At 42.1% G+C, this 16201-nt stretch overlaps 1 protein-coding gene across 1 annotated transcript in view; it reads right to left on the bottom strand.

The window, feature by feature from the left end:
- TIAM2 (T-cell lymphoma invasion and metastasis 2) overlaps window positions 1-16201 on the bottom strand; it is a 96706-nt gene that overhangs the window by 33849 nt on the left and 46656 nt on the right. Inside the window, exon 13 of the mRNA XM_009887608.1 lies at window positions 95-198. Coding sequence (XP_009885910.1) covers window positions 95-198 — 104 coding nt within the window. The remainder of the gene's footprint in view (window positions 1-94; window positions 199-16201) is intronic.

The raw sequence follows: 16201 nt of genomic DNA, 5'->3' as shown, positions 1-16201 counted from the left end.
CACAAGTTAAATTCTTTCCCACAAAATGCAGAGCGTTAACACTACAACACCCTCTCTTTGTTCATAAGGATTGATGTGCCAAGCATCTTCTTACCCTGAAAGGTGGATCAGTCTTCTCTCGGTGTGGCACTTGGTCCAGAGTGCCATCAGTACTGCTCCTTTTCAAGCTGGATGTGACATCAGGCACATTACTAAAATCTGCATTCAAAAGAAAAAAATAAAATAAAATTAGAGGAATATAGAACAGAAAAAGTATTTCCTTTATCTGCAAATACTTTCAGTGCCTAGTAGAATTACTACAGAGGGAGAGAAACAATACAAAATTTGTGATCCACCCTCCTGAAAATAACATAAGAGGTCAAAGCAAGGAGCAACGATGCCTGGAAACTCTGCTTTCAAATCATCAGCTGGACATCTAAGACCATCTGAAACAACACACCCATTTGATCTACCAAAATAAACCTAATGCTCTTGTTAACGGCGTGCACCAAAGGTAGCATTATCTATAATCAGCACACTCTGTACTGAGACAACCAGTAAGGATAATTAAATTCACTCAGTAGTTCTCCTTGGATGAGCACACTATTGTTTGACACGACTTAGTCCTGAATCCCTTAAAGATTTAAGAAGAGAGAATTTTGCCTTGGAACAAACACCACAGTTGATAATACGGTCAAAATCCCTTCTTGTAACTAATAATTTACCAATTTAACTAAGCTTGCGGTCCATGTACGCAGTAGCTGGCACAATGCAAAAACCAGAGGAGGCACTGCCCTGCTCTACTTATTGACAGACTGTAGCTTTTGATAATTTCCATGTGTAAACTCAAGATCTATCCAGCAATGCTCAATGTTCATATAAAAATGATGGTTTTTCTCTTCATATCTCCCCAACTGGCTGCTTAAAGTCTGCAGACACGTCTACAGAGAAATTCTAATTAAAACTCGAAGTGAAGAAGTGATTTTTGATCTGCTGTATTATCAATCCAAGTAGCTGAAAATCATAAAGCAATAAAGCAGCTACCAAAAAATAATGAGGATTTTTAGCAACCTCAGATGACAAAATAGTAATAAAACAAAGGGTTTGTGGTGTTTTTTTTTTAATTTGCTGCTTTGTTTTCTAGCCTTTAAGCCTCTAGGGTATAATTCACACCACATTACCACATTTTCAAACTCTTTCTCAGCACCTACAAACGCTGGAGATTTATTTTTAAGTGAAAGCTGAGATTCTTATTTAATCACTGACTCCAGCAACTGAGGTGGTAATTAAAACAAGTATCACTCATCTTGCAGTAAAATCATGAGAGTTAGCAATAATGCAATTGTGAAGGACAACAGTATCTCTCCTCCTGGGTACTACTGTTGCCCTGTGCCTGCAGATTAAGACCAGCTTCTCTCAGCAATAATTGAGAAATATGGACTGAAGCAGGGAGGGAAATAGGAATTTTAGGCTCAAAAGAGCAGCTTATAGCCCATGAGGAGCCTTCCTGGGACGGCAAAACATGGCAGACAGACTCCACAGGAAAGCCAGACAGAAACATGCAAATAACTCAGCACGACGTCATCTTGATATGTTATTTTTCCATATGTTATTAAGTTGCCTACACCAGGCTTAGCATTGAGGCTGACACTTTCTACCCAGATGCCAAAGACTTGACTACTCTGTCATTTCTCTGTCCTTGCAGAACCAAGGTCCCATAGCTTTTGTCACCTCAAGCTTTTTTACCTTTTCCTCCTGGAGTCTGGTGTGGCTGCTGATACCTCAGAGCCTACATAACATGCAGTACCCCAAGAGTTACCACCTTTGCAGAAAAAACATATGTTACACAACTCCACCAAGCAGTGACCCATCTGCTTTAAGAACTTAACAAGGAGTCTGCCTTGTCTATTTACCTTATTACGCTTTTACCCTTCTTCCCTCACCTGCCTGTTGACTTCCACCAATGTCAGCTCCTGGGTATACAAAAGTTAAGCCAACACCTAAAACCTGAACTGACTTTTAAATAACATTTTCTTGGGGGTGAGGTGATACCAAGGATATTATTTCCCATTGTTTCCCAGTTGTGCTCTTTCTACTTGCCTTCTACATTTTAATGCACTCCTCCCCCGTACCTCCAAATAACAAGCACCTGAGATAGATACTGCAGCGGCATAAGGGATCTAGAGTTTGATGTCAGGTAGCTATCTAATGAGAAAAAAAAACTGTGTCCTTTCCCTGATTTTACAAAGTGAATATTAAACATATTTGTCCTTTAAAAAAACAGGAAGTAAAACTAAACCTACTCAAGCAACGAAGAGAAAGCATAAATAGAGGAAGAGGAAAATAAGGTAAAACAATCAGCAGACAACATGAACAGAAGAAATCAGGGTAACAACACCCAAAGTAAGCAAACAGAATATTATATCACTTTTTCCAGATGATCTATCTTTTCCTCCCTTCACCCTCATCTTTGTTCTTCCTTTGTAGTCTACAGGAGTGTCAGAGGTAGGTCTATATAGTCTTGCCCATTTTTATAGCATTTGCTATTGGCAGAATGTGTTGCTGATGGTAGTTAGGGCAAGCAACAGTAAATGTTATTTCAAATAGTAAAAACTAAAAAAAGTTACATGGAAAGGACCCAAGGTGAAAAAGGACATCCTACCGCACGTTGTATGCCAAACTAACAGGGGGAGGGAAGGAAGGAAGGAAGGACGTATGGCTTGTTGATCAGTTTAGCATCCACATCCTGTCTCCCTTTCCTTCTTTTACTGGGGAAGCAGACTTCCTTTGGATCTGCTCCTACAAACCATCAAACTATTCCCAAAGAGCACAGAAGCATCAACATCAGCTGCATAGCTAAAAAAAAATAAAAATCAAGAGGCAAAGAAAATGAATACTACCTTAGAGAATGGGTAGTTTCAAATGCAAAGCCTAAGGACATAAACACAGCAGCAAGTTTAATACTGAAATTCTCTGTGCTTCTAGTACTAAATGGAAGGGCAGTAACAAGCCAAACCATACAAACTGTATTTTCATTAAACATTCAAATTTGGATTCAGCTCTACAACGGGATTCACATTAAAAGTAGTAGTGTAAAACTGTTGTCTTACAGGCTGGGTAACCACTATCCTTTCAGGCAAAACTAGCAATAAAACTGTAGAAAGTATGCACAGAATTAAGAGAAATGTTACAGCTGTGTGAGTATAAAATCATTCCAGTATATAATATTCTGGATCTTTGCTGGGAATGAGCACAGAAAAGTATGCTAGGAGATACACATTCCTAAAACATCATCCAAATGCAAGGTCAAATCAGCACTTCCTGGTAATTTATTTTTTTTTGTTAATATTATTTTTTTAAAAAAAACTATCTCTAATGCTACTTACCTTAATACAATTACATTACTGACCAGTTAAATAAAACATAGGCTACTTTGCTGGAAACATTGCTTGAGAGGCTTTCCGGCATAGTGATGGTGAGTATATACCATGACCAAGTGTGCCTATACAGCTCTATTACAGTAGTACATTTGATTTATTCCATTGACCTACTTGCGATAAAACTGTCCGGAAGAAAAAAGGGACTGATAATATTGGGGTAGACAAAACTTGGTTTAAATCTTTTAACATCATTTTACTCTGCTGCTGCATACCTCTCTGTCCTGGTTGCACACACACACTCTCATGCACAGTGAGTTGAAATGTGTATCACTTCCACCTGTGAAGGACAGGAACCTCTTAAGCAGATATCTGCTTCTGATCTAGCAAACAGGAGTGTCTCCAGACACTAAAATACAAGGTCAGTGCGGGAGGTTGACCCTGGCTGGACGCCAGGTGGCCACCAAAGCCGCTCTATCACTTCCCTCCTCAGCTGGACAGGGGAGAGAAAACATAACAAGATGCTCGTGGGTTGAGATAAAGAGAGGGAGAGATCACTCACCTATTACCAACACGTGCAAAACAGACTTCACTCATGGAAATTATTTTAAGTTATTACCAAGCACGATCAGAGTAGGATAATGAGAAATAAAACTAAATCTTAAAAACACCTTCTCTCCACCCCTTCCTTCTTCCCAGACTCAACTTCACTCCCAATTTTCTCTACCTCCTCCCCCCGAGTGGCACAGGGGGACAGGAAATGGGGCTTGCAGTCAGTTCGTCATGTTGTCTCTGCCACTCCTTCCTCCTCAGGCGGAGGACTCCTCACACTCTTCCCCTGCTCCAGCATGGGGTCCCTTCCACAAGAGACAGTCATCCATGAACTTCTCCAACATGAGTCCTTCCCACAGGCTGCATGAACTGCTCCAGTGTGGGTCCCTTCCACAGGACACAGTCCTCCAGGAAAAGACTGCTCCAGCATGGTTCCCCCCACAGAGTCACAAGTCCTGCTGCCAAATCTGCTCTAGCATGGGCTCCTCTCTTTCCACGGGTTCATAGGTCCTGCCAGGAGCCTGCTCCAGCATGGGTTTCCCATGGGGTCACAAGTGTCCTTCGGATATCCACTTGCTTGGGTGTGGAGTCCTCCATGGGCTGCAGGTGGATATCTGCTCCACTGTTAACCTCTGTGGGCTGCAGGGGGACAGCCTGCCCCACCATGGTCTTCACCATGGGCTGCAGGGGAATCTCTGCTCCGGTACGTGGAGCACCTCCTCTCCCTCCTTCTTCACTGACCTTGGTGTCTGCAGAGCTGTTTCTCTCACATATTCTCACTCCTCTCTCTACCTGCAACCACGCAGGTTTTTTCCCTACTTCTTACATATGTTAACCCAGAGGCGCTACCACTGTGACTGATGGGGTCAGCCTCGACCAGCGGCAGGTCCATCTTGGAGCTGGTGGCATCAGCTCTATCGGACATAGGAGAAACTTCTAGCAGCTTCTCACAGAAGCCACCCCTGTAGATCCTGCTACCAAAACCTTGCCACACAAACCCAATACAGTCAGCTTGTCGCAAACACGAAGAGCAGCAACCTCAGATAAATGCTAAAATTCTCAGAAAAGTGCAGAGGGAAAATGCCATCATCTGAAAAGCTTAACTACATGCTACGAAATGCATAACAAATGTACTGCTTGGTTTCTAGCAATGAATGATCATGTACCAAAAACCTGCTCAGCGCCTTCAGCTACCGATAGCATCACCAAAGAATGCCATTGCTCGTGCAATGTTGTGTCTTGCTGGCAGGCAGATACGTGACTCACAATCATTCAAGAGAATTATAACATAACCACTAAAATCTGAAAGGAAGCATACTTCCTAAGTCATGCTCCTCACCATTCAATTAAAAGTAGGCACAGAGCACACAGATGGGACAGTTGGTGACAGAAACAAACACATACAGCTTATCCAAGAGGTCTGTACGCCTACAGGAATGTGTCTTCCCACGTCGCTGCAGTGATACACATACAAGTGGTCAATATGGAAGTTATTCACATGTTTGTGAGCTGTGAGATACAATGGAAACACATCCTCTAGCAGATGTGTGAGACAATAATAATCTGTGCTACAATCCCAGCCAAGGAACCAAAGGAAATCAACTGGAAAACATCAACATCAACCATCCGGCAATTCATTTACCATAAAGAAGCCACCAACAAATGCAAATGTCACTTATCTCTTTTTTTCTGTTTAATTAACGAAGAAGACTTAATTACTTTCTAGTCAGCGCTGCTCTTACCACTTTAGCTACTCACTGCAAAGGCAAAATTAACATGAGGAGAAAGTAGGAACTGAGGATGCTGTTTCTTTTATAAGTCTTTTTTTTCATAATACTTCAGAACATGTTCTGTTTTAGATTTTTCTCACCAATTTCAAAAAAATGCCAAATACTCATCACAAGCATGTCAAGTGTTATCAAATGTCAAGCACTATGTAGGTGGTGTAACCACCCTCTTTTTCAAACTACAGCAAGAGGGTGTGTTTCCACTTGCCACTCTACTGACAACGACAAATTGAACAAAAAATTCCTTCTAGCTCTACATGAGAAGACAACACAGCAAAATTAAACATACTCAGTCTCTGACTCCAAGACAAAGACCACTGCAGGGCATCATTTTCAGATCTAGCAGGAGCAGTAGTTCTGTGCAACGCTTGATAACTATGCTCAGCAAGTAAAGAAGCACTGTGACAGGCACAGGCAGTCCAGTCCTTGCTAAAAACATAGTGACTACACCAACATGGAAAATCAGGTTTCCATTCTACAGCATTCATGAGATTGCAAAACCGGTTTGTTTTGTATCAGAATGAAACCATGTCCTTTTACACTATGTTATTTTATTTTTGCCAAAATGCTGACAAAGAGACACGACAGAGCAAAGAGAAGTAGCTTCATCAGTAGATATTCATCCATGATGTAGGACAGATTGATGACGTCTCCTGCTCTGTCAGATTCAGGTGATGAAGCTGAACCTGAGTCTGGCTCAGTGAAGGTAAGATGCTTGATTAACAGATAGTAGCTGTGAGTCTTCCCTGGTATCCCCAACTCCACCTGATCCACTTAGCGCATCACCAAACAAATAGGTTCAGACCCTAAAGCTCATGGTAAAGCTAGTCCCATAAAACGTGACTGACCCAGGCTGAAATCTGTCTGTCCTCAACAAGGAAGACTGAGGCAGGACGTCAATTAATGACTAGAAAATGACCATGTCTGAGGTGGGTGCAAACCGAGTTACACTCATGCAACTCAGCAGAGGCTTTAGGTCTCAACATTTAAAACCGGGCATATGACATTGAAACTCAAGAGCAAGGATTTTAATAAATGATTCAACAGATGATGGGGAAAAGAGGATGATATAATGCAGCTGGTGAATAAGAAGCAATAGCTATGTTTAAAGAGTGAATGAGAATATTGGGGAAATCTAATGTAGGAAACTACAGATCTGTGACCTACATAGTAACCTAAGGCTTTCACAACCAATTCAAGGAAAGAAAAATTTAAAACGTGGAGATAAATGGAAAATTATGTACATACAGTATGCATAAACAGACTGTGTCAAACAAACCTCACATCTGCCTTTGATAAAAGATGTTTTTAAAGACAAAGAACATAGGATAAATCCAACGTTCTGGAAACTTAGTTTAAAAAAAGAAAAAAGAAAAAAGAAATCTTTATGATATCCTAAGGGAAATTATTAGCTAAAATGAAAAGGATAGGAATTAAAACAAGGCAGAACTGGCTAGCGGGTAATATAACAACAGATTGGTCTGAATGAACTTCTAGGCCTGGGAGATGCTAATGGTAGATTTTGTACAAGGTGGGTTTGGGGACCGATTTTACTTGATATTTTCATTATTTGTCTCAGCAAAGAAAGCACAATAGGAAGTGCCCTGAATAAATAACTCTCATCATTCAAAGTTAATACACAGCATTAATTAAGAGCATGACTGGAGATAAAGGAGATGCAGGATGACCTTGAAGATAAAGCCACAGTCTCAGAATGAAATTGCATAGAACAAAGTTTCAGGGACCAGTAAGAACATTTCCTTCTATACGCTGTGGCTCATCAGTTGGAAACATGAAAGGAAGAAAAGTGTGGAAGTGTGGAGAAGGGGTTAACAACATGTAGCTGTGACCTAGAGCTACTTAAGCAATGGTCAGGGCCAGCAGATACTGATCAGTTGTAACACTGGCCAGGAATAAGTCTACACTGGCATTTAGAAGACTGGCTTTCAACAATCATGTGAACGAATTTCTGGAACAGGCTTACCTGGGAGCAAAGAATGCAGTTTATCCTATTTTAAAATGGAATATAATGTATTTTTTAATAGGGTTGTTGAAAGGCTTGACTAGCAGAGGACTGGACTCACAGATTATGGAAATTCCTTCCCATCCTAGGTTCCTCTGTCACCAACATAGCACAAATATTACACAGATGCCTAAATACAGCTGCACAGGCAAATAGAAGGCCAGGAGCGTCTATCTGCTCAGTAGAGCACAAGAAATACTTTAAGTTTCGTTAGTGCTGGTGTGAAAAGTACCTGGCAAAGAGTGTTTATGACTAAGAGAACGCTTATAGCACAAGTGCACACTGGTGAAGAAGCCCCAACAGTTGTCCTACACCCCAGGCGCTTGCTGATTGCAGCTCAGATGCTCAGTATTAACTAGAGTGGTTTCTCTGCTACAAACTGATCTTTCTCTTTGTAGTTTTCTGGCACTTGAAAGGGAAATGGGGCTCTCATTTCCCATCCTCTCTGCTGCAGTTTTCAATCTGCAGCAGTTAGATGCTTCAGATATGGCAAGTTATGATGGGTTTGGTCTAGTCCGTAAAAGACAGATACCCCGATCCCAGAGCCGAGCAATTGACAGCACTTTTACAAACTGGTATTGTCCAGTGATTTCAGATAGATGTTGCAAAAGAGCAATAAAGAGGGCATCAACATATTTCTGAGAATACTAACATGAATTTTAGCTTGAAAAAATTAGGATCTGTAATTATAAGGAATTATAGAAGGTCCAGACTATCCACTAGGAAAGAATGTACTCAATATTTTCCCTAACTCCCAAATGCTCTAGGAACTGCCAATAAAACACAACACAGCCAATCTTCAGCCTGTAGGATATTCTCCCTCTCCCCATTACAGAGAGTTTCCATAACACGGCTCCATGGTTTAGATGGAAATGAGATATTACATTTGGGTAATAAAGTTAAGCCAGGTGTATGGAAAGCTGCATTTTTCATTGTTGTGTGAATTCTCCAGACTGATCAGTTAATTATGATAAGCTTGCAGTTCCCATATTCTTCTAGCCAATGTTACTATCAAGAGAAAAGCAAGCTTCCAAGAGAAGATAAAAAATATTTCCAAAATTCCTGATGCAAAAAATACTAACTCTGAGCCAACTCTCAGAAAGGTACAAAGCCTTGGTGGTCTTAATGCCTTCAGACTTACTGAAAAACAGGGAGTGGTAGGTGAGGCATTCCAGCATTGCCTGGAGAAGAGAAATATCAGTGCAGTGAACTCTAAAAATGCTCCCTTGGAGACTAGTACTCATAACTTCAGTTGAACGGTTCAGCCTGGCAGGTAGCACGCATGTGCTTATTTCTTTTTGTTCAATACAAGTAAATGTATTTCAGGTTTTCAACAGTATGTTTACTCTTCCCTAATGAAGTTAAAAAGATAGGTATGTAAGCATTTCCTTCTGCATCCTTTTTCTTTCTGAAAGACTTCAAGAAATATCTTTCAAAAAGTAACAGTTGATCCAAAGGAATTTATTGAATGGTTTTCAAGAGACGTTCTCACAATCTTTGTTAAAGAAGGCATCCAAGTTTCACCAGAGAGATATGAAGGATTCTGGGTTCACTAGTTCAGTTATGAATAACTCTTATGTCTTGCTCATGTGAGGATCAGACACTTCAGTTCTTTGGCTCATGTTATCCCCGGGGATCAGCATGGAAGGGGCACCCGGCAGCTAGCATCCAGGACAGAGGCCATGCAACCACTGCAGCCCTTTACACTTCTGTTTAGGTTGCAAAGAACACATTAACTGTGGTCAGGAAGGAGAAAAGCAAGAGAGTTCTGGGAGGAGAAGACAAACTCCCATGGAAGATTCATTAACTGTCCCACAATGGCCATTTGCACTGGAGAAATTGCTTGTCAAAGTGAGGAGGGTCTAGAAGATGAGGTGTAGGGATAAAGCTAGGTAGGTTTAGTAAAGCTGTGATACAAGAGGACACTGGAATTGATCCACGGTTTCCATCATGAAGGCCCAGGTCTGGAAAATAAGGAGATGTTTGGAGGCATAGAGTTCTTTAAGGCCTTCGTAGAAAAGCAGTTAAATTTGGTGATAAGTCAGTTAAAAAAAAATTCAGAGCACATAACACAAGAATGGTTCAGCTCAAGTGACATGTGGAGAGCTAATTTCCACCTAGGAAAAGTGGACTGAAAGGTCCTACTTTACCTCAAGCTGTTGATCTATTTCCTCTGCATGTCACACCAGCAAATAAATAAACAAATTTTTTTTTTTGCACTCATGTCCTATCAGTACAAGCCTTGACAAATGAAAAAATGGCTGCTATAGACTGAGCTTATTCATGAGGAGTTTTTACACCCACATTAGATTCCTGGACATTCATAGAATCATAGAATGGTTTAGGTTGGAAAGGACCTTGAAGATCATCGAGTTCCAACCCCCCTGCCATGGGCAGGGACACCTCCCACTAGATCAGGTTGCCCAAGGCCATATCCAGCCTGGCCTTAAACACCCCCAGAGATGGAGCTTCCACAACCTCTCTGGGCAACCTCTTCCAGTGCCTTACCACCCTCAAAGTGAAAAATTTCTTCCTAATGTTTAATCTAAACCTGCCCTTTTCCAGTTTAAAGCCATTCCCCCTTGTCCTATCACTACGTGCCCTAGTAAAAAGTCCTTCCCCTGCTCTCCTGTAGGCCCCCTTTAGGTACTGGAAGGCCGCAATAAGATCTCCCCAGAGCCTCCTCTTCTCCAGGCTGAACAGCCCCAACTCTCTCAGCCTCTCCTCATAGGAGAGGTGCTCCAGCCCTCGGATCATCCTCGTGGCTCTCCTCTGGACGTGCTCCAGCAGGTCTATGTCCTTCTTATGTTGGGGACTCCAGAGCTGGATGCAGTACTCCAGGCAGGGTCTCACGAGAGTGGAGTAGAGGGGCAGAATCACCTCCTTTGACCTGCTGGCCACATTTCTGCTGATGCAGCCCATGATACGGTTGGCAATTTCACATTCCATGTTTGTCTCCAGGTAGCTTCTGCACTAAGGAAACAGATCTAAGTGAAGGCAGGTAGGTTGCAGCCACAGATGAGAAATATCCATTGAAACATGTCATATGCTCCGCCACTTCAAGCTGAAAGCCAAAGCAATTTGATTCATTTTTCATCTTCATTGGGGTTCCCTATGAATCTAGGCAAATGACTGTGGTACCTCGGACCCTAAGAGCAGATTCTTATTAATCTCCTATTAATTTTTTCTGGAATTATGGGAGTGTTCATGTTAACTCAATTCAGTAATTTTAACTGGAATTTATGTAAGTTTTAAACTATGGCACACAGTGCCAGTTCTGTTGTTTCCCCACAGCTGGTACTCACAGGCATTACTACTTAAGCATTCACACTCCATTGCTGGAGTAAATTCAAAACAATTTGTGGGCAGTAACTGTGGTTATTAACTGTACAGTGATTTACAGCTTTCATGCTGCTTTAACCAACAGTTAAAAAAGATAGTGAAATACTAAATTTATTACCCATTCAAAAACCCCTTCCTCTTTTTGCCTAGGAAATTTTCAAGTTCTTCTGAAAGCCTTTGACCTAACTTCAGATAGCCAGTAGCTTGAATTCTCATTGCTAAATTAACTCAACTTGAGTCGACTAATACAAATAACTTCAGTTTCTAGAAAACTAAAACTAAGCATGTTAGAGAAACACAAATAAAATGCACTGGATTTTAATAATTTGGATTTTTTTTAATCTCTGTAAGATATTTTGGCTTTTATCACTTGTTGTTGTTGTCCTAGGCATTTTGTAACCTATTTTGGACCTGGCTGTAAGGTAAGTTCTCAACTTAGCTTCAAGGCTGTAACAACTGAGTCTTTGGCATAGCTAGAAACTTCGTTCAGGAATTCATTCAAGATGTTAAAACTGCAAAGAAATTAGCATACAGCTGTCATAACATCAGTCTTCCTAGATAGGGTTCTTAAACACAGAATTAATAGATGCCTGTCACTGACAAGACTAATTGTTACCAAACAAGACATGCAATTACATGCCAGAAAAGAAGGCACCCTTCATGGCCCCTCTCATCCATATGTTTTGGCTTCAGGGAGCAAACTAGGAAACGTCAGAAGGTGCTCGACATGCTTCCTGAAGAACAATGCAACCAGGCTGCTTCTTTTTGCAGATCTCGTACTGACTAGACAAAGAGAAACTTGTACTTCTGGCCCGGGTCTGAAATGCTCAAGCAGGACAAGGCTCTCTCCCTTGTTCTCATCCTTCAGTGAGGAAAGCGACGCTTCTTCTTTAAACACTCCACATTTTACGTTTAGAAAAAGCCAGTATGTTCATGCAAATATTCTTGTACAGCTTGCTTAAGACATGTTGAGCCACATGCTGAACAGTGGCTTAGCTCCAGTCAGCCACCTACTTCTGCAAGTGTGACTTTCTGTAGGCTGCTTTATGCTCTCTTTTCTTTTCTTTTCTTCTAAATATCTGCAGAAACATCCATTTTGAAGCTGGAGCAGAGTCCTTTAGATTCCTTGGGAGTTCCTTTGTCAGTTAACTGTTCATAGTGAAGCAAAGCAATTTGACTCATTTGCTAATTCAGTAATCAATAGGAGATACGAATTAGCAACATAATAGGAATTAGCTGCCTGCACTTCTGTAGCAATGCCTGATTAGCCCCTGCACGTCAATGCTATGCTTTTATAGGGTAATTTAACTTTCTAAACTTTCTCTGTCCAAGTATCTGCCAGTCAGACAACTGTTCAGGCTTTTCAGTTTTAAGCTTAGCGTTTCACACTGGCTTCTCAAATTGTTACCTAAATACATTCATTTCTTAAGCGCATAACAAATACCTTCTTAGATACAGTGTCACTGGAGGCCAGTGTGAACTGTAGCTACTGCCTCACCTTTCTGTTCCAGTTCAACAACTGGAGATGTGCGGCCGTGGGACAGAGGAGAAAGACACAGCAGAGCCCACGCTGGGTGGCCACCATTCTCTACAAGTGTCAGCAAAGGCTGCAGCCCACTGCTGCCCTTAGGACAGGGGTGCTGTCAGTGGCTCTTCTGGTTTCTGCTGCTACTGCAGGATTGCTTATGAAGGATGGCTTTGGCCATTCTCTGAGGTCATTTGCACCAGGGAGAGTTGGAAAGCAAACGGAGCTGGCACTGCCCAGGTACCAAGTGCACCACCTTGGTGGTACATTTTCTCCTTCATCTCAGATTTGTAGGCATAAAAGTAATGAAAACAGAAAAAAAAAAAAAAAAGGTGGGGAGGGAAGAAATTACTTAATAATTTAGCAAGAATTTGTGGCTAGCTTAGACAGTTTGGTTTTATAATTACTCAACCTCCCTTACCTCTGCGAAACACAGAACATCATTAACTTTAACTAACTTTACCATCATTAGTAAATCTCCTTGCTGTCCATATTGTCACTCTACAGAATTCAGTAGGATGGGCAATGTCATGATTTATGCCTACATTTTGCCACTGAACCAGGACGTGCAGCTCCACAGGGTTTAATGGAGTTTACACCAGGAAAAAACAATTTGGCTCACTGACTTCACTGGGATTAAATCATAGCAGCATTTAGCAAAACAGAACAGAATGCTCTTTCAGTAGAAAGGCACAACGAAGAGCTTTTAAGACTGTCCCATTTTATAGCATAAACAATCTTTTAATTTGCAGCATACACATCTAGCAGGAAGCCAACAGGACAGTTTGTCAAGCCAGCAAGAGCTCATTAAACCACCACTCTTGGGAAACACTGTATTGCAAAACGTGCAGTAGGCAATGAGTGCTCCTATGGATCCAGCTCCTGAAGAGGCAAACGTTTGCTTTGAATTAACCTCTACACTGCTACAATCCCAGGTATTGTCACAGGCCAACCCTAGCCTTTTCCCAGTGACCCACAAGAGTGGAGGACAAAGACTCTTGTGTTAATGGCACACAAACGGCTGGAGCAGGAGCCAACCTACCACAGTTGTCCAAGACTACTGTAAACACACACCTCACCTCTGACCTCACTTTGATGAACAGCCACTGCATGTCCTATCAGATATACGTGGCCTCCTTCTGAAGTAAATTGGGTAACGAGTTAAAAAAAGCAAACGCAACAGAGTCATTGATCTTCAGGCAGATAAGCAGTCATGCTGCACAGACAACTACACGTCTATTTTAAAAAGAGGCACTGCTTTTCTAGCGTGCTGCCTCACACCACACAGATCTACCGGATATCTGGTGTTATGTCCACCAGGCAAGAGGGAGTGATGTGTGCACAACTAACACAGATCGCCTCAAATCTAACAGGGCTGTGGGTGTCCTCAGGACTCGGCAAGCCAAGAAGCAATATTCACTTCTTCTGAGCTCAAAAGAGTTTCCTGTGAAAGAATAAAACCAAATTTCTTTCATTCCTCACACACGCAGCACAACGAAGGCCGTGCCCTACAGCGCAATGAAGAGAATTTAAATGCTGACACAGCAGTTAGGCAAACAAACCAGACCTGAGTTGGGTAGAACTAAAAGTACAAGTTATTTTAGAAATGTTTTCCAGTTAAGTTTTAGTTTTACTTTTGTTTACGAAATGCTTTGAACGTTACCTTAAAAAGCACTTATGAAATTCTTTAAAAACTATGGGCAAACAGCAACAAGCCGAGCAGTCTGAGCCAGTGCTCCACGCACAGCCCCCAGCTGCTGGAGGCTATGGACCACCTTAGCTTTACGTCCTCCTGACTTTATCTCTTTTCTTAAGAGAGACACCCAGGTCTTTCTGATATTCAGGCTGGGTTGAGGCTGGGAGAGGATGCAGCGAGTGCTACCCGGAGAGGCGTGCGCAGCGACACATGTACAGCCAGCTGGCGGCAGAGCCAACCTCTGCCTCCCTTTGCCTCCCTCAACTCTGTAATATCTGACAAAGCTGAATGGAGCAATTTTTTTCTGGAGAAGCTGTGAGTGGTGATTACGCTTGACAGAGGCATCTAAACCACCTAGTGAAGTGTACTTGAAACAGAAAGTACCTTGGAATTGAATCCAAACCAATTATTATTGCGACCACATTTTTAAAAAGAACTTAGTCATATCAGAATTAAACTTGTGGCCGACTGATGTGCTTTGCTTCTGTGTGTGCTTAGCAAGATTAAAATCAGAAGCAGCTCATGTCTTGGGAAACAGAAGAGCCACTTCCCACGTGAAGGTTCAAACCACTGATCCTCCTCCTGAAACAGCTACGTTTTGCAAAAATATCTCAATGTTAGCAGATCAGGAGCTGAAATGCTGTTGCTCCTCTCCAGCACACATCCCAGCTACTTGACAAACATCACGAAGCGTGTCCCTCTCTCTGACTCCAGCCATGCTTTATACAATGTGAAATAGCTTCATCAGGAGCGACTCAAACCGGCACGTCCCAGACTACACGGCTGCCCCGGGGATCAGCGCGAGAGGTGGGCAAAATCCAAAATGGCTAGAGAGGTGCTCTGCGGGAAGGCCAGCTGGAAGAGACCTTGCTGCCTCCAACAGTAACTCTCCTTGCAGACACCTGCCTGCTCCCCACTCCTCCTCCTCCTCTCGCTTACCTGGCCCTGGCCCTTGTCAGACCTCCGCACCCGCCGGTTCAACTCACCGAATTTGCAGGGAGGGAGGAAAAAAGAAAGGTTTCTCCTTAATTAGCTTCATCAAGAGCCCCAGCAAGTGCTGATGCCAGCACAGGGGCGGGACAAAGGCTGTGGGGCTGAAAGGGAGGTGCAGGGGAGGAGGAGGAGCAAGCCTCCCCCTTGTCAGCAACACCCAAGCCTTCTTCACTGGTCCTCCTGGGACCACACTTCTAGAAAGATGGGCCAGATGGGAACTCAGACTCCACACAGAAGGTAAGTGACCTACCCTAAGGATCTCTCCATGGGGAACGAAGGAACAGTATGTCCATCTTTTTTTTTTTTTTTTTAATGGTTTCTTTCCCGTTTAGCTCTCTAACCCTCCCAGATGAAAGTTTTTCTTCATGGAAACTTGCTAAAGCATAACCAAACTGCCACCCCCTACTTTTTTCTTTCTTTCTTTTTTTTTTTTTTCTCTTTTAATCACAGAGATCTGTTTACAAATTGGGGTTGAATGAGAAATGACAGCTTTTTTGGCAAAAACCCACTTGCTGGGGGGAAAAAAAGAAAATTGCCCAACTCTGACAGCAACTCATACTGCAATGGGTTTTCACACCTACTAATGCCTTCTACCTCCTGCCTCAGCACTCTATAGATATACCACTAACCCACACGGGGTTGCCCTAAATATACAGTTTTCAATTCTCGTGCCTTCTCTGTTTATTCCTCAAATATTCATGCCATCTTAAAATGAGGCATTTTTTCCTCCACAGTTGTAAGAATTCCGGTCCAATTCCCTCATTTTTTAATTCTACACAAATATTTGTTTAATTTCCTTAGTACTGGAGCTTGGAGCAAATTTAGTTGCTCTGTTATTTGGTTTTCCACATTTATGAGTGCATTTTTTAAAAGCATTTCATCTCATTTCTTTTCCAGGATAAGCTTATTACTAGCCAAGCGGCTAAG

Source organism: Charadrius vociferus, unplaced genomic scaffold (genome assembly GCF_000708025.1).
Source record: "Charadrius vociferus isolate BGI_N301 unplaced genomic scaffold, ASM70802v2 scaffold176, whole genome shotgun sequence".
NCBI classification, from domain to species: Eukaryota; Metazoa; Chordata; class Aves; order Charadriiformes; family Charadriidae; genus Charadrius; species Charadrius vociferus.
Note: the sequence above shows the minus strand (reverse complement) of the source record. Positions and strands in the feature narration are given on the sequence as shown.